Below are 16,631 nucleotides of genomic sequence, written 5' to 3'. Positions count from 1 at the left end.
AACACGCATATCACACCCAGTACCTGCTGCCAGTCTCCTTACCTTCTGGCTCTGCCGGTCAGTCTGTCCTTTCCTTTGGCTCGGCTGCTCACAGCAGGTACTGCTTTCAGAGCAGGATCGCTCACATTCACTCCATGCTGTCCTCCACCTAGAAGACAGGTTGGAAATGCCATCCAAGAGCAGGCAGAATCAGCTGACGGACCACTGAAGGGGCCAACATTCCCATATCACTGAAAAGTACCTCTGGAGGGAGAAGTCTCTGAAGCTGTATACATACCATACACATATTTTCTAAAGTAATAGATATAAATTGAGAATTTAGGGGTGTTTTTTTCTGCATTTCTTATTTCAAATTCCAATTATAACTTTAAATCTTGTTTCTTGAATACAGTATCCCTTTAGCTAGTCTTGGAAGACTTGTTCTCCCCTGCCACACAGCATAAACTGTACCACATAGCAACAAGAGCAACCATGCGGTATGTTCCCAAAAGGCACTCCAAATCTGTGAGCGTGCCTGGAGAGAACTCTTTCCACAAGGGCGTATCAGATGTGCAGACATTTAGTGGGTTGATGCAACTGAGTCATGTGGTTTACTCACCTCTCCCATTGGGAGGAAAGGACCTGTGCTGGAATTTCCTTGCGTTTCTTCCCCCTGAAAGCACAAAGCAAAGCATGAACAGAAGTGAGTGAGGTTCCATAATGGACACACAGCAGAAAGCCTGGTGTTCAAATAAGGTGTCACAAGGGAAAGCTTTAGTTCTGCCAGTCCATCTCCTGAGAAACAGGAGTGATGATGGACTTATGCTAGTAAAGAAGCCAGCATGTGCCACAGGGATCAGAGATGATGTGCTCTGGAATAGGATTGCCTCTCAAACCAGTGTTTGGGAAAGGAGGCAGTGCTGAGCCTCCGTATTGTGTTGTACAAGGTTACAGAAGCCACTGCTCTCCCTGGGAAGGTAAAAAGCACTAGCACCCAGACGCTCAAATCCCATCCCCTGAGCACTCTGCAAAGCAGAGAGGGCTGAGACCCCAACACTGCGCTCAGAGGCGTTTGCCCAGGAAAGCCGAGTTTCACAACTGACAGCCACGACAGCTGCTGTGGCACTGGGAGTCGCACGATCAGCATTCACTAGCGTCAGGACAGAGTCTAGGTGTCCCTTGCCAACCTTTCTTATTGCTGGGATTATCCAAGGCTGGCTCCCCATCCTTAACAAAGTCCTCTTCAAACCTGCAGGTTAAAAACAGGCATTGTCAGACCTGACCGTTCTCCTCCGGTGTGCAAAAGCGTGGGCAGGAGACCTTGAGACGACGCAGGCTCCAGCCTTTGGCCCTTCTGCACCTGCCCACTGGCAAATATGTGCAGGTTTATCAGCAGGAGCTGAAACTGCATGCACTAACCAGGAGAAATGAGGCTGTGAGGCAATTCTACCCCAAAGGAAAACTTCTAAAACCTTTACATCACTACCCATATGTATATATTTAATTTTAAGAACATCCATGAAGCCTACAGATGCCTGTAGTGTAGCTGTACCATGCTCAAATGCAGCTTCCCAAGCTTCCAAACACAATGTGAAGTAGCTTCAGGACTTGTCATGTCAGATCAGACTCGTTTGGTTGGTTTCTAATCCTGCTGTTTTGTATTATGGCTTTTCTCTTAAAAATTGATATACTGGAGAACAGTAGGGCTCAGACCTGTCTTGCCAGCACCACTCAGCACCCACTTAAGTCAATTCACCTCTAATTATTGAGGTCTCAGTGACTGAAAATCTACGTATTCGGTCCCATTCCTCCACCAAGATTGTCCCACCTATCTGCTCCGTACAAACTCTTTTATCAGCAAACCTATGTAACATTCCCTAACTCCACACCCTATCAAACTCCTATCCTGGTGCAGGGGCCATGTCACCCTCCAAAGCTTTCTAGCTTGTGTGACCCAGCTGAACAAGCACAGTTAGAGGGAGCATTTAAAGCAGGGAAGTGTCAGACCCCATTAGAGCTCTCCTATATTGCTGTTGCCAGAATTTCCCTCATATCATACAGGTGGCCCTTTGAAGTGATCCCCTCACACCGCAGTGCCTGAATGGGCTCAGATGAGGTGTGGTGGATTTACGCATGTTGGCCTCTCCTGTGATTGAAAAGGAGAAACAAGCAGGGCAGTGAGAAAATCTGTGGACTAGCAATATGAATTTGTCCATCCTTGTTTCTAGAAGAGCACCTGCACCCTCCTGTCATTGAATTTGTCAATATGGAGATCAAAAGGATCCTCCAGATGTAGACCAAGTGGTGGTTCAGGCTCCCCTCCCTTCCCCAGTGCAAGTCCTGGTGGGACCAAAGGCAGGCAATCAGCACGCAATATCTCCCACCAGGGTAGGAGACCTCATGTCAGAAAGAAATAGGGGAATCACTGTGGTATCTGGTCCCACTGAGAGACATATATGATCAGGAGAAGAAAGAGACAGCAATGTGGATTTGTTCAGAGAGAGGCACATGACAGCATGGGATCTGATCAGCAAAAAATATCTGCACAAGAACTCATCACTGACTTTAGATGGCCTGCTGCAGACAAACCACCCTAAGACAGCGGAGGACCTACATGTGCTCTGACTTCTCCACATCCCAAGCCCGTCGCCACTCGCCCTTCGCGTTCTTGTGACGCGCCAGTCGTTCCAGGTCAATCTGATCTCGCTCCCTCTTCCAGCGTATGTACTCCGACCGTTCCCGTCCAGTCATAGGAAAACTCAGGTCTCCGGGACATTTCTGCACTGACTTCCCACCATCCTAAGTGGAAGCAGAAGAGCTTCTTATTAATAAAAATGTCTGAAACAGCTGCATTCAGTGTACTTTGTACTGTCACCACCAGAAATGTTCAGTAATATTTGAAAACAACTTGGACACAGGTCAGCATCTCTCTCTCTCTAGTGATGTGCACACAAAAGGGCTCTGTTTTACTCATAGCCTAAATATACTGGTCCCAGGGCTGGTTGACTTTACAGAGAGGAAAACAGAGGCAGGAAGAAGTTACATAGCTTGCTCGGAGTCACATTGTAAATCCATAGCCAACCACAGAGTTGATTCACCCCATTTGTACTTGCAGTTGCTTCAGCTGCAGGCATAAATTAGACAGCAGCTTTCACCTGCTGTGTTTGTGCTCACCTGAAGGTTTTAAAACCAAATATTCTAAATTTTTCCTGGAAGAGGCACTTTGCAAAGGTTTACTATGGCATATAGCTAGTTTCTGGAGTGCTTGCAACACAGTTTGAGAGGCTGAAGTCCCCTCCACCTGAAGACTTTGGGACACTTAAAGTTATGCCTACAAAACCCTTCACACTGACAGGGTTGAGAAGGAAGACAGCCTCCTGTGATCACCAAGCATCCGTAGGAGCCCACAGCTAAGGGCTGGGGGAAATCCTGTGCCCAGGGCACGCAGTACTGCAAGTGCCAAGAGCAGCACTCTCAGAGCAAAGGGGCTCTACACCTTCGTGGCTTTCAGCCTCTTTGTTTTGTTGTCAACCACTTGCATATACATGGTTAACAGAAGGTCAGTCTGTTATTTAACTTGAAACTTAAGACAAAATATGTAAATATCTATAATGAAAAACAAGAAAGAATTTGAAAAATAGAGGATGTTACAAATTGTTAAGAACACGTGGCCTTGGGAGAAGGGATAAACACCATAAATATGTCAAGCTGGGGCATAACAAGACAAGCTCAAGGAGAACCAAATGGTTAATGAGATCAAATAGAAAATTACTTGAACTATGTGTGAACTATCCTAATTAGCTTACTAAAAGATCCACCCTCAAGCAAAGAAAGCCCTCTCCCCACAGAACCTGCAGAGGCAAAATCACAAATAATGCTGTACCTTTAAATGGAGACGAAGCTCCTGAGAACCAATGAGAGTTAAGTGACTAAACATAATTGTGAACAACTGTTCAAAGTGTATAAAATGTTTAAGAGGTTTAAGAGGTGTGCTAGCTTTGCGGATTTACCACCCAGCACCCAGCTCTGTGCAGACATGCAATAAATGATATCTTGGCTCCATGTGTGAGATTGGCTTTTTGCACACTGGGTAATGAAGTCACTTTGTGAGACACCAGTTTATCACTCCTCCTTGTCATAGACTAGTTAAGGGCTGCCACTGTTCTAAAATGTAAAGCTTAATGAAAAGATAGTTCAGAGCTGATGGCATATGGCTCTGTGTGTGCACACACATGTAACACAGTCATCAGGTTTATGGATGTGGTGGGAGCAGAAGCCAACTGGCCATGGCTGTTGTCGAACAAAAAACTTAGTGCAGAGCTGAGTCCTGGGGTGCCAATTACCAGTAGATAATTCATCACTTCATACACATGCCCTTCCACACCATCCACCCTCACCACCTCCCCAAGCAGGAATTAACTCCTCAGCATTGCACTGCTGATAAAAGTAGAGCAGCAGGGAAGGAATGACTGAAAGCCCTGTTACCAAGGCGACCCACCTGCGTGGGCCAGAGATGGGGTGACAGTAATTGCTCCTCCATTCATTAGCTGGCAAGAGCTGGGGGACCTGAGACTGCATCCCCAAGAAGGCAGAGATGAGGTCTGCAGGAAGGGAAGGCACACCAGGGCAAAAAAAAGGCAAGCACTGGTCCCTGGGTTGGGGCACAGGCCACAAGATGCTCCCCACAGCTTCCAGCCCCATGGCATGGTAAGGCAGGGTGCATCCTGCCACGACAGACCCCGATGCACTCACAGAGGAGAAGCATGCAAGGGCTGAGCAACACACAGCCAGAGGGAGTAGGGTTCAACCTCCAGAGCTGGAGGATAAGGGAAGTGCCTGCACCGTTACCTTGGCACTTAGCAAAGGGGAGGCCAAAAGCAAGTGAAAGACCAAGGCTGATGCCCATGCTCTCTTGTGGGTAGATGCAGAGGTGGAGGCCACAGAGCAGAGGGAGCTGGTCCCTGACCAGGGGCTCACCTCAGTTGCAGCATAGCTGAGGTTAGCTGGATCACAAAGCTCCCCTTTTCTGCTCTGAGGGGCTCAGCTGCAATTAATGTTCAAGAGCCCATCTGTGTCCTGCTAATGAATCACACTGAGGTGGGGCTATTCAATTTGTGCTCCATTAATTAAGAGCATCTGCAGGCTCAGAGGAGCCAGCATGTCCTCCAGGGTTTGCATTAAAACAGTCAGTGGGAAGGCCTATGCTTTAATTTATCTCCATCTTACTCAGCTTCTGCTGAAGTGAAGAGCTGTAGCTAATATGGCCTGAGTCTTTCAACCCACAAGGAAATGATTTTGGGAGAGAAACTAGCCAGGACTGTGCTGCCACATGGGTGAGCATGCCACCCTTTGTACCATCCCTGCTGCTGTGCTAGGGACTTAGGCAGCCATGACAAGGTGTGAAGGGCAGGTCCCCTGTTACCTTTTTCCAGTGCTGCTTTGCTTCAGGTGTGTCAGCTGCTCAGCAAAGCTTTGGATGATGAGAGGGATGAACAGTGGGGACCACATCAGAGCACATTGCTGCTTCCTTTAGGACTGAGGCAACTGGTGAGGCAGCACAACCTACTGGGTTCCTCTTCCAAGACAAGAGTCCCCCCAAAGGGACACAGAGCCCCACTCACCTTCCGGCCTTGCTCACTCTCTGGGCCTCTGTCACTGTCTGATCTCCTCTTCTCTGCTGTTCTCCTCTCCTCTGCCTGCAAGAGGACAGACACAGGAATTATTTCAAGGATTAAGTCAGTGCCTCCATCCTGTGCCCACCAGGACATGTAAGCACTGCCCAGAAAAGGTCAGCAAAAGAGAAAAGATCAGTTTCCCGGACCCTAAATCAAACTGATATTGAAAAAGAATTAAGGAACGTATGAGAAAAGCAAGAAAAAGGGATGCATTCCCACAGGTCCCTCTTCCTCCCAAGCCAGAGGTAGAGAGGTGTCCTGTATGGTCCCATTTCTTTCCAAAGCAGGCCAAGTTACACGTACCTTTTCAGATTTGGGCCAAAGACCCAGTTTATGATTCATCTGTATGAGAGCTGGGAGCCCACCTAAGATGCAGCTAAAAGCCAGCACAGTAAACCTGGGTGTGATTTTTGTCCCTGTCAAACACGGTGCCCTTCCACTGGGGTCCATCACTGCTTCCACTGGGTTTAGCTGTGCTGCCACCAGATTGGCAAGCTCTACTCTAGTGTCAAAATCCCCCTGCCTGGCAGGAGGTGAAAATTAGCCCCTCCATCTTAATGAACTACAGACACCAGACATGAGGAATACCACGGGCCAGGCAGTTCTCTGCCCTTCGGTGGGACTGATAATACACACACAGCCATGTCAGAGGCCAGAGTAGGATCACAGTGGGTCTTAGCAAAATAGTCTGCAGAGCATAAATACTTTTTAAGAAAGGCTTTCTGCCCTGGTTAGATAGCATTGTTGGGGTGCCACTGGGAGGGCTGCTTGCCATTGCATGTGTCAGGCAGATGAGGGTAGGGTACCTACCTGCCCCCCATGCTGTTGAGCCTCTCAGGGCAGGTGCTTGCTCGGGGCTCTGCTCTGGGGTGGCCACACACCTCTGTGAGTGGCTCCCACTCCCACCCAGACGCTGCCATAGCATGTGACTTGCAGCACAGTGGCTGCCAAGCAGCACATTTATCACGGCTGCTTCACCCCAATTTGTAACCGTACATGGCAGCTCTGGGGCTGCCCTGCACAAACATTGCTGCAAGCAAAGAGGCCTTGGCATGCTGCAGCCCAGCAGGCCCCCTCACGCCCAGCACCCAGGAGCCAAGGCATCCAAAAATTCCCCTCCCTGCTGAACCACTAAGGGGCAGGGAGTGTGTGGGGCTGAGATTAGCGCACTGCCATTTCACACCACCAAGCAAAATTGAAACACAAAGAGTAAAGTCACAGCACAAACTGCCAGGTCAGCTGTTCTAGAAAACATCAGTGCAGTGAGGTCCAACCCAGGCTGGAAACAGAACTTTTATTCCAGCCATTTGCCAGCCCCAGGTTTTGCCCAGCATTATGTGGCTGGATGTGGGAAACTTGGGCTACTAGTCTCAATACCTGCTGGCTCTGCGCAGCCTCCTAAGGCAACTCATTGCTGCTGCAGCCTGTTCCCACGTACCCGATGGGACGGTGCAGGGAACAAGCTGAAGGCAGACGGTTTGGGTATTGTCCGCATGTGCTAAATCTGAGGCAGGTGGCAAGTGTGGCCGTGAGCCAGTGCTCATGGACATTGCACTCAATGCACGACAGCTTCACAGGTCTGACTGGTGTGAAGCTAGTGTACCTCCAGTACAGGTGGAAGCTTGTGTAAACAAATCCTTGGAAATAATGATGAAGATTTAGCTATCTTGTCCTAGGATTTTTCAGCAAAGATTTAGGAAAAATTGCAGAGGGGTCTGTGCTCAGAAAAGCCACCCCTCACCATATCCTGGCCCGTTGTGAAACAAGGCCAGGATATGGTGAAGGACGATACTGGGTATTTATTTCAAAAGGTTGCTAAGAAAACTTAAGTAATGAAATATGCTCCCCTCCAGGCTTCAAGTCAACTGCTCATGCAACCCCATTTGAAGAACCTCGCAGCGAGGGATCTAATGAGTCTCTGCAGCCCCAAACTGAGACATTGCATTAAAACAGCAGAAACCTGGAAACTTTGCTTATTTGAGGAAGGTGGCTGGGGAGCAATGCAGTGCAGGTGGATGTTTAGCCTTTAAAGCAGCTGTAAAAGAAAGTCACCATTTTAGAAAGACTACAAAGGAGAAAGCTGCTGCAGAAGAGCTGGAGCCCCTCCCTCCCTGGGGAAAAGCTTATGCAGGAGGAGAGACAGGAGAAGAGCATCCTCAGACTGCCTCTGAAAAGCCAGACAGCTCATAATTGATGGGGAAACTGAGGCAGGGAGCTGCATGGGTGTGCTTATTGTTTCATCTGAGTCTGCATATTTCTCATGCAAAGAATGATTTGGTTTGGACCCTTTACAATGCCTGATTGTGTCCCTGAAGACAGGAACCGGAAAGCCAGAGCATCCGCACAGCCGGAGCACAGAGCCAGGGTGTGAGTAAGCTCCGGGGGGAGCAGCGTGCCTCTGCCTGTCTGCAGCCCAGCACAGCTTGACTTCAGCCCTGTCTCTGCCAAGGAGCAGCGAAGAGCAAGCTTGCACCCAGGAAACATGCCGCGACGGCCCAGCTGTGGGACCATGCTGGACCTCACGAGAAGACGCAGCTTCTGCATGGCTGGCCAGCGCCGAAGACCTGCGTCCCAGAGGCTGTCCCGTTTTGGGCACTAGCTCTTCGGTGCACATCACAAACTGCTCTGTCACAGGGACACTGTACAACTCGCCAGCCTTTTACACCCATCATGCAAAGCCAGGCTGCCTTTCTCCTTAGTCTGCTTTGATTTTTGCTTCTCAGAGGGCGTTGTGGAAAACAGGACCAAAAAAATCTAGCTCTTTTCTACCAGGAAAGCAGGTCTGAACTGTGCAGTTAAGAGAATATGGTTAGCTTTGCTTTTGCACTGGCTCAGGAGCAGATTTTCACATTTGCTCCATGGTGCCCCAGAGCTGCTGTTAGCCTGTTATGACACACCCAGGCCATGGGGAAGCAAAACATGTTTTTCTCCTCCTTCCTCCTCTCCGCCCCCAAAATTATGAAATATGACAATGACATTATCATCTCATAGTTTAACTATTCCTGCACATCAGGGGAAGAGATGCAAGGAAGGAACAAAACCCTTAAGTAGACAGAGAAGATTACGTTTGTTTATCCTGAGATTTATGCAAGGATTTCTTAATTTCTCAGCCACAGAATGATGTGGGGTGGGGCAGAGCCTTCTCCTAACCAGGACATGGCCCTGGGATCCCAAACGCTTTCTGACGCTGGGTTTGTTTGACCTCCTAACATAGATATAACCAGGTAATGTGCAATGGTGACGATGCTGATGCCATTATCCAACCATGTTAAGCATTGTTTAGTACTAATAATTCTCCAAACCAAAAGCTTTGACAGGCTTCAACATCTGTGGGCTACCTCACTGTCTTCTTATTTTAAAAATAAGTACCAACAGATGTGTGTTACATTAACCTTTTGGTAGCCACTTCTCCAGGCATGTGTCCACACCAGAGCTCGCATTTCTTTTGCAGGAGATTTTTGTAAGAGCTTAGAGCTGGTTTTCCAGTGCTTGGATCCCCCACTGGGCAGGATTTTTGAAACTGGTACATAAGAGGATTTTTTTTTCTAACTCTTTGGAAAAATCTGCCTACTAATTGTGCTGCCTGAAGGGAGCTAAAGACTTTTAAGCCACCCTTTCTGCATATCTTCCCCTCCCATCTGCAATGTAAAAGCCTTTCTCCTGCCACAGATTTAATTCCTCTCCTACACAATCAGGGGAGTCAGACTCATCCCTGTAAGTCCCTGAAAGCAGCTTTTGTGTCTCTTGATTACAAACAGCCCCTTCTGATACATATCCTGGGAAACTCTGTGTAAAAAAGGACCATTTAAAAGCCCTGAAGCCCTATCAACTGTCCATTTAAAAGATGATTTGTAACCTGCTAATTAACCATTATGCTCCACTGGTCCTGGACTGCTGGCTCACAGTTCTAATATATTAATGATCCTGAAACACTGCCAGAGCGTGGAGTAGCTTTTTAGGAAGACTGGTGCTAAACATCAGGCATTATCCCTCACCCTGCTTGCAGGGAGAGCCCTGATGCAGATTTAGGGGCAGCCAGGCAGAGATGGGAAGAAAGGTCACAGCTGTGGTACCTCCAAGCCAGCAGCAGCACTGGAGGTCGTGAAGTTGCACCAGAGAGCTATGTGCTCAGGCTAATTCGTTCTGCAAGGAGACAGGATAATTTGGTCCCCCCAGCCCTCTGTGCTAACACAGACTGAAAGAGTCTTTCACTGGGTAGAAAAAAACAGGCTTCAAGATGGCAGGGTAATATAAGGCACTGGGGCTGTTTCAGAAAATGAAATCATGAGAACAGCTTTTTTTTTTCTTGCATTTCCTCTTTGGCAGCTTCTACCACAGCTGTGTGCTGCCAGCTGTGATGCGGTCTGGGACCGACAATGTGGTGCTAGCTAGAAGCACCAAGGGTAGCAAGAATGGCAATCTTTATTTTTTTTTTATTGAATTTCATGATGAATAAAAATAGAGAAAAATGTGGGATAACAATGATACCCATCAAATGTTTTAATAGGATAAATCTGGTAAGTGCAGAGAGGAGGAGGCAAATTTGACAGTGGCCAGGCTACGGGATGTAACTGAAGTGAGAGTGATGGATGTGATCCTCTCTCCTAGGCACCACAGGCCTTTGTGGGAAGGAGGACACAAAGAAGCCAGAATGAGCAGGGAACCAGCTGGGGCACGAGGCAAAAATCCCCAAAGGATGGACTATGCTGGGGTAATAAGGGGGGCTGAAAGCTAATCCTTGAACTGGGGGTCTCATCTCGGGTCCTAACACACATCTACCCAGCTAACAACACTGACACCCCATCAGGCTCTCCCAGTAGGTGATCAATTTGGGGATGAAAATGAAGTTTCTCTTTTGGGTTAACAATTATTAAAGGACAGAAGACAAAAAGTGGTAAGAAAATGCTGGTTTCCATGGCAGAAGATTAGCCCGGGTGTGCCACTGGAACATGTGCTGCTCAACATGCTCATAAATGGTCTGGAAAAGGAACTGAATAGAGAGATGACAGTTTGCTGATGATACTAAATCATCCAGGGCAAAGAATGTAATTTGCCAGGAAAGAGCTGCAAAAGATCTCTTGACATTGAATGCTTGCATCATAAAATTACAGATGAAATTCAATATCAACAATACAAAATAACTGACATGGAGAAAAATGCCTCTTCTTATATATGTGCACACAGTAATGAAGCCTGAACTATGATTAACACTCAGGAATTAAATATTGGTGTTATTGTGACTAGTTCTCTGAAAATGTTAGCCCAATTATTTAAAAAAAAAAAAAAAAAAAGCAAAGAAAATGCAGAGTTGCTAGAAGAAGAATAGAGAACAAGCCAGAAACATTGTAATGTCACTGAGTACATCCACAAGAGACCACAGGTTGAATACAATGTGCAGTTCTGGTCTTTTTGTATTTAAAGAATATAGTAAAAATACCAAAGGCACAAATGAGGACAGTGAGAGTGACCAAAAAGATAGAACTACTTCCTCACCAGACATGCCTAAATAGGGTCAGTCTCTTCAGCCTGCAGAAGAGATGGCTGAAGTGAGACGTGAAACAGGTCAATAAAACCATTTGTGCTTTGGGAAAGTGAACAGGGGATGATCTATACACTGCTTCTCATGATGCAGAAACAGCAAATGGAGTTATCAGGTAACAAGCTTGAAGAAAAAGGAGGGATGCATGTTTTCAATACAGCATGTCACTTCACGTGGCGGCTCCTGGCTGGAGATGTTGTGGGTGATAAGGTTTAGATGGACTCAAAAAAAAAAATAAAATTAGAATTCAGGCAACAAAAGGTCTGTCAAGGAGAAAGATGCTGTTCTTAGCAGAGGAGGCTGCTAACTTGGGGGCTGGTGAGTATATGACGAGAGGGACGATTGCAGGCTTCCCTAATCTTCTGCTCTTTCCCTGATGCTGTGCTGCTGGCTGCTGCTGCAAACACTTGGTGTGAGTGCAAACACTGCTGCACTAACACTCCTGTTCATGCACAGCCCACACCGGGCTTGTCCCAGCTCTGCTGCAGTGCTGGGGCAGGGCTGCAAAGCACACCAGGGCAAGTTTCCCTGTTTATCAGCTGGTTCCCTATTTACCAGCTTTCCTGAAGTGATGCAGTGCCGAGCCACTCAGCATTGCTCACATGCTTGTCATCACCACATCTAGAATGGCAGAGGCGTGCTGTAACCCTGTTTACATAGGGGAAATCAAAGCCCAGGGCTGCCGGGGTTTGTGGGTGCTGTGATCCCACTAGTGCTGGTGGGATTCAGCTTCCATTTCCAAACCGAATTGCTGTATTCAATATCCCTGTGACACACACTGAGTTTTGCAGGCTAAAATTATTTAATAGAGGTTTTATACATTTTGGTATTACTAATTCCAACCTGCTCTCTGCACTGCAGCCTTCAAGTACCTTTTGGAGAAACACATTGCTCTGAGGCACAGCATGTGAGATAGACTTGCCTGATTTCAATTTTTCAAGCACTAGCTCTATCAGAACAAAGTACTTGTTTAAAACACTAATCCTTAACGAAGCTTAGGAACAGCTGAAGTGACAGGATGGGCCAGACCAACTCTCCCTTGACTCAACCAGCCCAAGCTGGCATGATGTTTGAGATGTCAACGTGACCTGTCACTTCAGGCCCCATCTGCTTCTGTCATTGATCCTGGGAAAAGGCTGACCAAGTGCAGATGGAAGAAAGTAGCTTGCAGAGGTGACCATGAAATCCAACCACTTAACTCTCTTACAACCACCTCCTTTTGTCACTTGCAAGGTGCCCACTCTCAAGCTGGTTTTTGCCCTGGCTGTTGCAGCTGTTGTCTGAAGTTACACAAAATGGTAATATGAAGATATCTTCATTAACTAGGGATGGAACAGGGCCTGATCAGTCTAGGGAAATCACTGGGAACAAGGGAATCTCCTGAGCTCAGCTGGACTCTGAAACATACCCAGCTGGTAACAGGTATTGGAAATTAGTTTTAAGCACTTTCATATCTTTTTCCAAATTAGGAATCCGAAGAACAACAACAAATATCCCACAAATGCCCATTTTTAAAATAAGCTCATTAACACGCTCTTCCTGCCTCTCCATTTCCCAGCCATGGGAGGTGTGCTCTGTGGCAAACCCCAGTGCTTGCTCCCTCCCTCCTGTGCAGGCTGGGAAGGCACGAGGTCCCCAAAAGCAGCCTGCCTTCCAGGGAGCAGTATGTTCCCATTATGCTCTCTGTGAGCTTCCAAGAGGCTGGGGGAGGTATGCTTCAAAGCTCAGTAACAGAAAGCAGGGGACAATTTTTCTGTGACAGCAAGAAGCATGATGCTGTTGCTAAATGGGTCTCGCCAGCAACATTAGTCCAAGACTGCTGTTGAGCCAGGCTATCTGTCCAGCCAGAGGTGTGATCAAGCAAAACTTATCTTTCTTTTCAGTCTTAAGTAATGCTGAGGGCATACACTGCTCCTCAGTAGTGTTATTTGATAGCTAGACTTACATGAAGCCTCTGTGGCTTTCCTGTGCTCCTGACAGAGATCCTTCTTTTTCTCAGCCAAGGTGAGAAGGCACCAAGTGGCTCTGCACAATCCTTCTCCCCGTGGACGTCAGCACCAGCAGGCTCTCATCCAGCACCTAGTAGGCCTCCCTCACAGCTAGGAGAGTGTCTGAGCTTCAGTCCTACCCTCTGCCAACCAAGCGCCTGGGTTTGGATTAAGGGGGAAAAAAAGGGAAGACTTTCAATGAATTTTGGTATCTGAGGAGGAGCAGCACAGAACTGTTTGCATTCCTGGGGATTATCAGGATTACCTTCTAGCCCAAGCTGTGTGAAGGAGACCACTGTGGCTATGTACAATTGAGGAAAGGAGGGTTGACAGAGTTATGTGAGCTCCTTGCACTGCTATACGGAGGTAATTGCGTTCATTGGGTATTAATTTAAATGAATGAGCTTAAATGAATGGTAGCACAGTGGGAGCTGAAAGTAGCAGGAGCAAGACGCTGGACACCAACCTCTGCTGAATCACTGAAATCAAATCTGCCAGGCATTAGGGACTTCACACCAGCATTCTCAGCCTATAATGCAAAGCATCAGATCTTTGGTGGTTCATTTTAAAAGGTGTAGGCAGACAGGGCTTTAAGCCAGCGCAGCTGTAGGCCTGCTTTCATATGCACTCTGAATGTAACTGCTTTGGGGGCAATATGAGCAAGGCATCACCAAAACCACATATGCGGACAACCAGCCTCAAATTTCATGTTCCATAATGAAAGCACAGGAGATTACCTTTCCCAGGGTTGTCCATATACTTAAAACAGCACGCAGGATCTGAAGCCAAAATCTAGGCACTCGTCCTGCTGCTCTCTCCTAGCACAGTCCCAGCCTTGATGACCTCAGAGACAAGTATTTAAACAAGCTCAGCAAGAGCAGAAGTGGAGACACTTGCCCTGCACATCACAGAATTACATTTGGCAGGCTCAAGACCAGCTACAGCACAGGCATGGCCAGGTCAGTCTCACCATGTCTAGGTGTGTTCGTGATGCCTATACTGAAATGGGCAACATCTGCCACGTGAACCTCTCTGGTGAAGGGATAGTTACTAGTGGCTCGATCAGGCAGCCCATGCAAAGTTTATGGCATCCAAAAAACTGCTCAGTAGCCATGAGAAAGGAGCACATGGGCTTTCAGAGCCTAGCTAAACTCTGAGGAGAAGGAGAAGCTGAAGATTAATGTGGGCAGTTAGCAGACGGTTGGCTGCTGTCCCAGAGAGGGTGCTACATAGGTCTCCCAGCGTTCCTGGGTGTGTTTGGCAGCTACACTAGATGTTGTTTTCCTTCATAGTCTTTGCTGATCCTGTTTGCTGCAGGCATTCTTACTTATCTGTGCAAACTCTCAAGTAGGAAAATATCACATGCTTCCATGTGTGTAAAGAGGAAGGTATTTGCAAAGAAGTATTTGAAATATGCTTCAAAGATTAACAAAGTTCAGCCAGCTCACCCAGCAGGTTATGGCCAGGCACAGCAGGACTTGGGTTTAGAAGCAGATATTGCCCAGCTTGGTTAACTTTGAAGCTGTGCAGTGAATCAAGAGGACAGTGCTGCTGACTCAATCTGCTGTATGGCCCCAAAAAGAAGTTGGCAAGAGGCAGGAGGTGGGATTCATGCCCCATATCTGGCAGCGCTTTCATCAATCCTCCCAAAACAGCATCTGATATTTCTGATGGACCCAGTATGTTTAAGAGCCTGCTAGCTCTATTTAGGATCACAGAGAAGGGAAAGGATTGTAGCCTTTCCTCTTTCACGGTGATGGAATCCTGAGTGTTTTATGGTGATAAGCTCCACACGATTAATATATACTCGCTCCCAATGTCCTGTTGCTGGGCTAGTTACTAATACATCTCCACGGCCCTTCTCGTGCCAGCAGAACAAGTGGATGCCACTGTTACGCTGCAGTCTGGTCATTTGCAATGCACTTACTTTTTCCTTGTTATCCATGGTGATGGCAATCTGCATCCTTCTCCCCCGGCGGAAAGCCACCAAATGGTCTGTCTCTTCTTCGCTCAGGTCTGGCACTCTGCCTGGGCCAGGGAAGCACTCAGCACGTTTCTCACTGACGATCCGCTTGCCCTGGAAAGGACAGGATGAGTTGATGACACCCCCTTTAGCCCTGTGCAGTACCTTTCCTAAGAGAGTGGCCACCCCCAAACTGCAAAGGATTTTGGTTTGGCAGAACAGAAACATGAGTCACAGTCAATCAGTTTATAAAGCTGCCACCCTTAAAGTAGGGTGCATGTTTAGCTGAGCACAACTTAGGTAGGGTGGGATTTGCCCTATGCCAGATGCAAAGCCCTATTCAGATGCTTTGCATCTGAAAAATTGACATTTTTATTTTAGACAGGCAAGCCTTCTTGCATTTGTGTCTTGGAAAAAAATGTGAAGTTGTTCTTTCTCCGAACGTCCCAATAAAATGTGAGGCTACATTGGAGCAGAAGCCTAGAGGCTGAAAGAGAGGAAAACAGCGGTGTTCTCTCCAGCCTTACACACAAAACAGTTACTACCCTGCAGTATATTAACATTTGATAATTTATCATTTTCATAGTCACCGTGCATTCATATTTCTGGAATGATTTATTCAGCAGTGGAATAGTTTAGAAAACTGATATATAAACTTCTTGAACAAGGGCAGTTTACCCCTTTCAGATATTATTTCCAGCTGTCTGTATCAGTTCACGACTTTACTGCATGGATTTACATCTGGTTCTTATTTTGTTAATTATCTTTGTTGCTGGCTGAGCTCCTGCCAGTGTCCTCAGCCATCACTTCCACAAAATGAGCACATCTTTTCTACAAAAATACATACTTTTTCTCATTTAAAAGTATCATCTTTCAGTTCCTTCCCCCCCCCCCCCCCCCCTTTTTATTTTTGCCTTGCAAGGAAATGAGAGACTTAATAAGTCATCTCCATCTTTACCTCTGATCTTTTTCTTTTCTTTTCATCTGTATGATTCCTCTGCTCAGCTTTACCAGGGATGAACAAACCTCAGAAGCTTCCCTCTCTAAAGGATGGTATATTTTCCTCTGTTTTTCTCCTTGGACTTTTCACACGTACTGGAGTGTTGATTTCACAGGAGCTCAAAATCTCCAAGTAAACTTCAGTGAAACCTGGGAACTTTTTGTTGCTATGAGCTTGGTTTCAAAAGCAAACAGCACACACTGACCTCTGATTTGTATAGAAGTCTTGCAAGCATCAGTGAATTTGCCATGACATGTGATATCAAGATGTCTTGTATTAGCCTCATCTTCACTTGACTCTGCCAGAAGTGCAGATGTTAGTAAGGAGCGAGCCTTGCTGTAGACAGCTTTCGTCAGCAAGACTTTTTTTATTGCTTGTCCAGTCATCGAGCTTCCTAACACATGATAAATGTTTTAGGAGGTACCTGAGTACTTCCAGCATCAGACCTTCAGTCTCTTGTTTATTCTTTCACATCTGTGTAATTTTG

The 16,631-nt window shown here is 46.9% G+C and overlaps 1 protein-coding gene across 2 annotated transcripts in view; it reads right to left on the bottom strand.

Moving 5' to 3' along the window:
- The window catches only part of CCDC9B (coiled-coil domain containing 9B), a 55,771-nt gene that overhangs the window by 21,454 nt on the left and 17,686 nt on the right, over window positions 1–16,631 (bottom strand). For both annotated transcript variants that reach the window (XM_027804133.2, XM_014279303.3), the window contains 6 exons: window positions 15,109–15,258; window positions 5,601–5,675; window positions 2,594–2,778; window positions 1,167–1,228; window positions 599–652; window positions 43–148 (listed from right to left, as the gene is read on the bottom strand). In XM_027804133.2, coding sequence (XP_027659934.2) covers window positions 43–148; window positions 599–652; window positions 1,167–1,228; window positions 2,594–2,778; window positions 5,601–5,675; window positions 15,109–15,258 — 632 coding nt within the window. The remainder of the gene's footprint in view (window positions 1–42; window positions 149–598; window positions 653–1,166; window positions 1,229–2,593; window positions 2,779–5,600; window positions 5,676–15,108; window positions 15,259–16,631) is intronic.

Source organism: Falco cherrug, chromosome 10 (assembly GCF_023634085.1).
Source record: "Falco cherrug isolate bFalChe1 chromosome 10, bFalChe1.pri, whole genome shotgun sequence".
Classification (NCBI taxonomy): domain Eukaryota; kingdom Metazoa; phylum Chordata; class Aves; order Falconiformes; family Falconidae; genus Falco; species Falco cherrug.
This window is presented reverse-complemented; position numbering and strand designations above follow the sequence as displayed.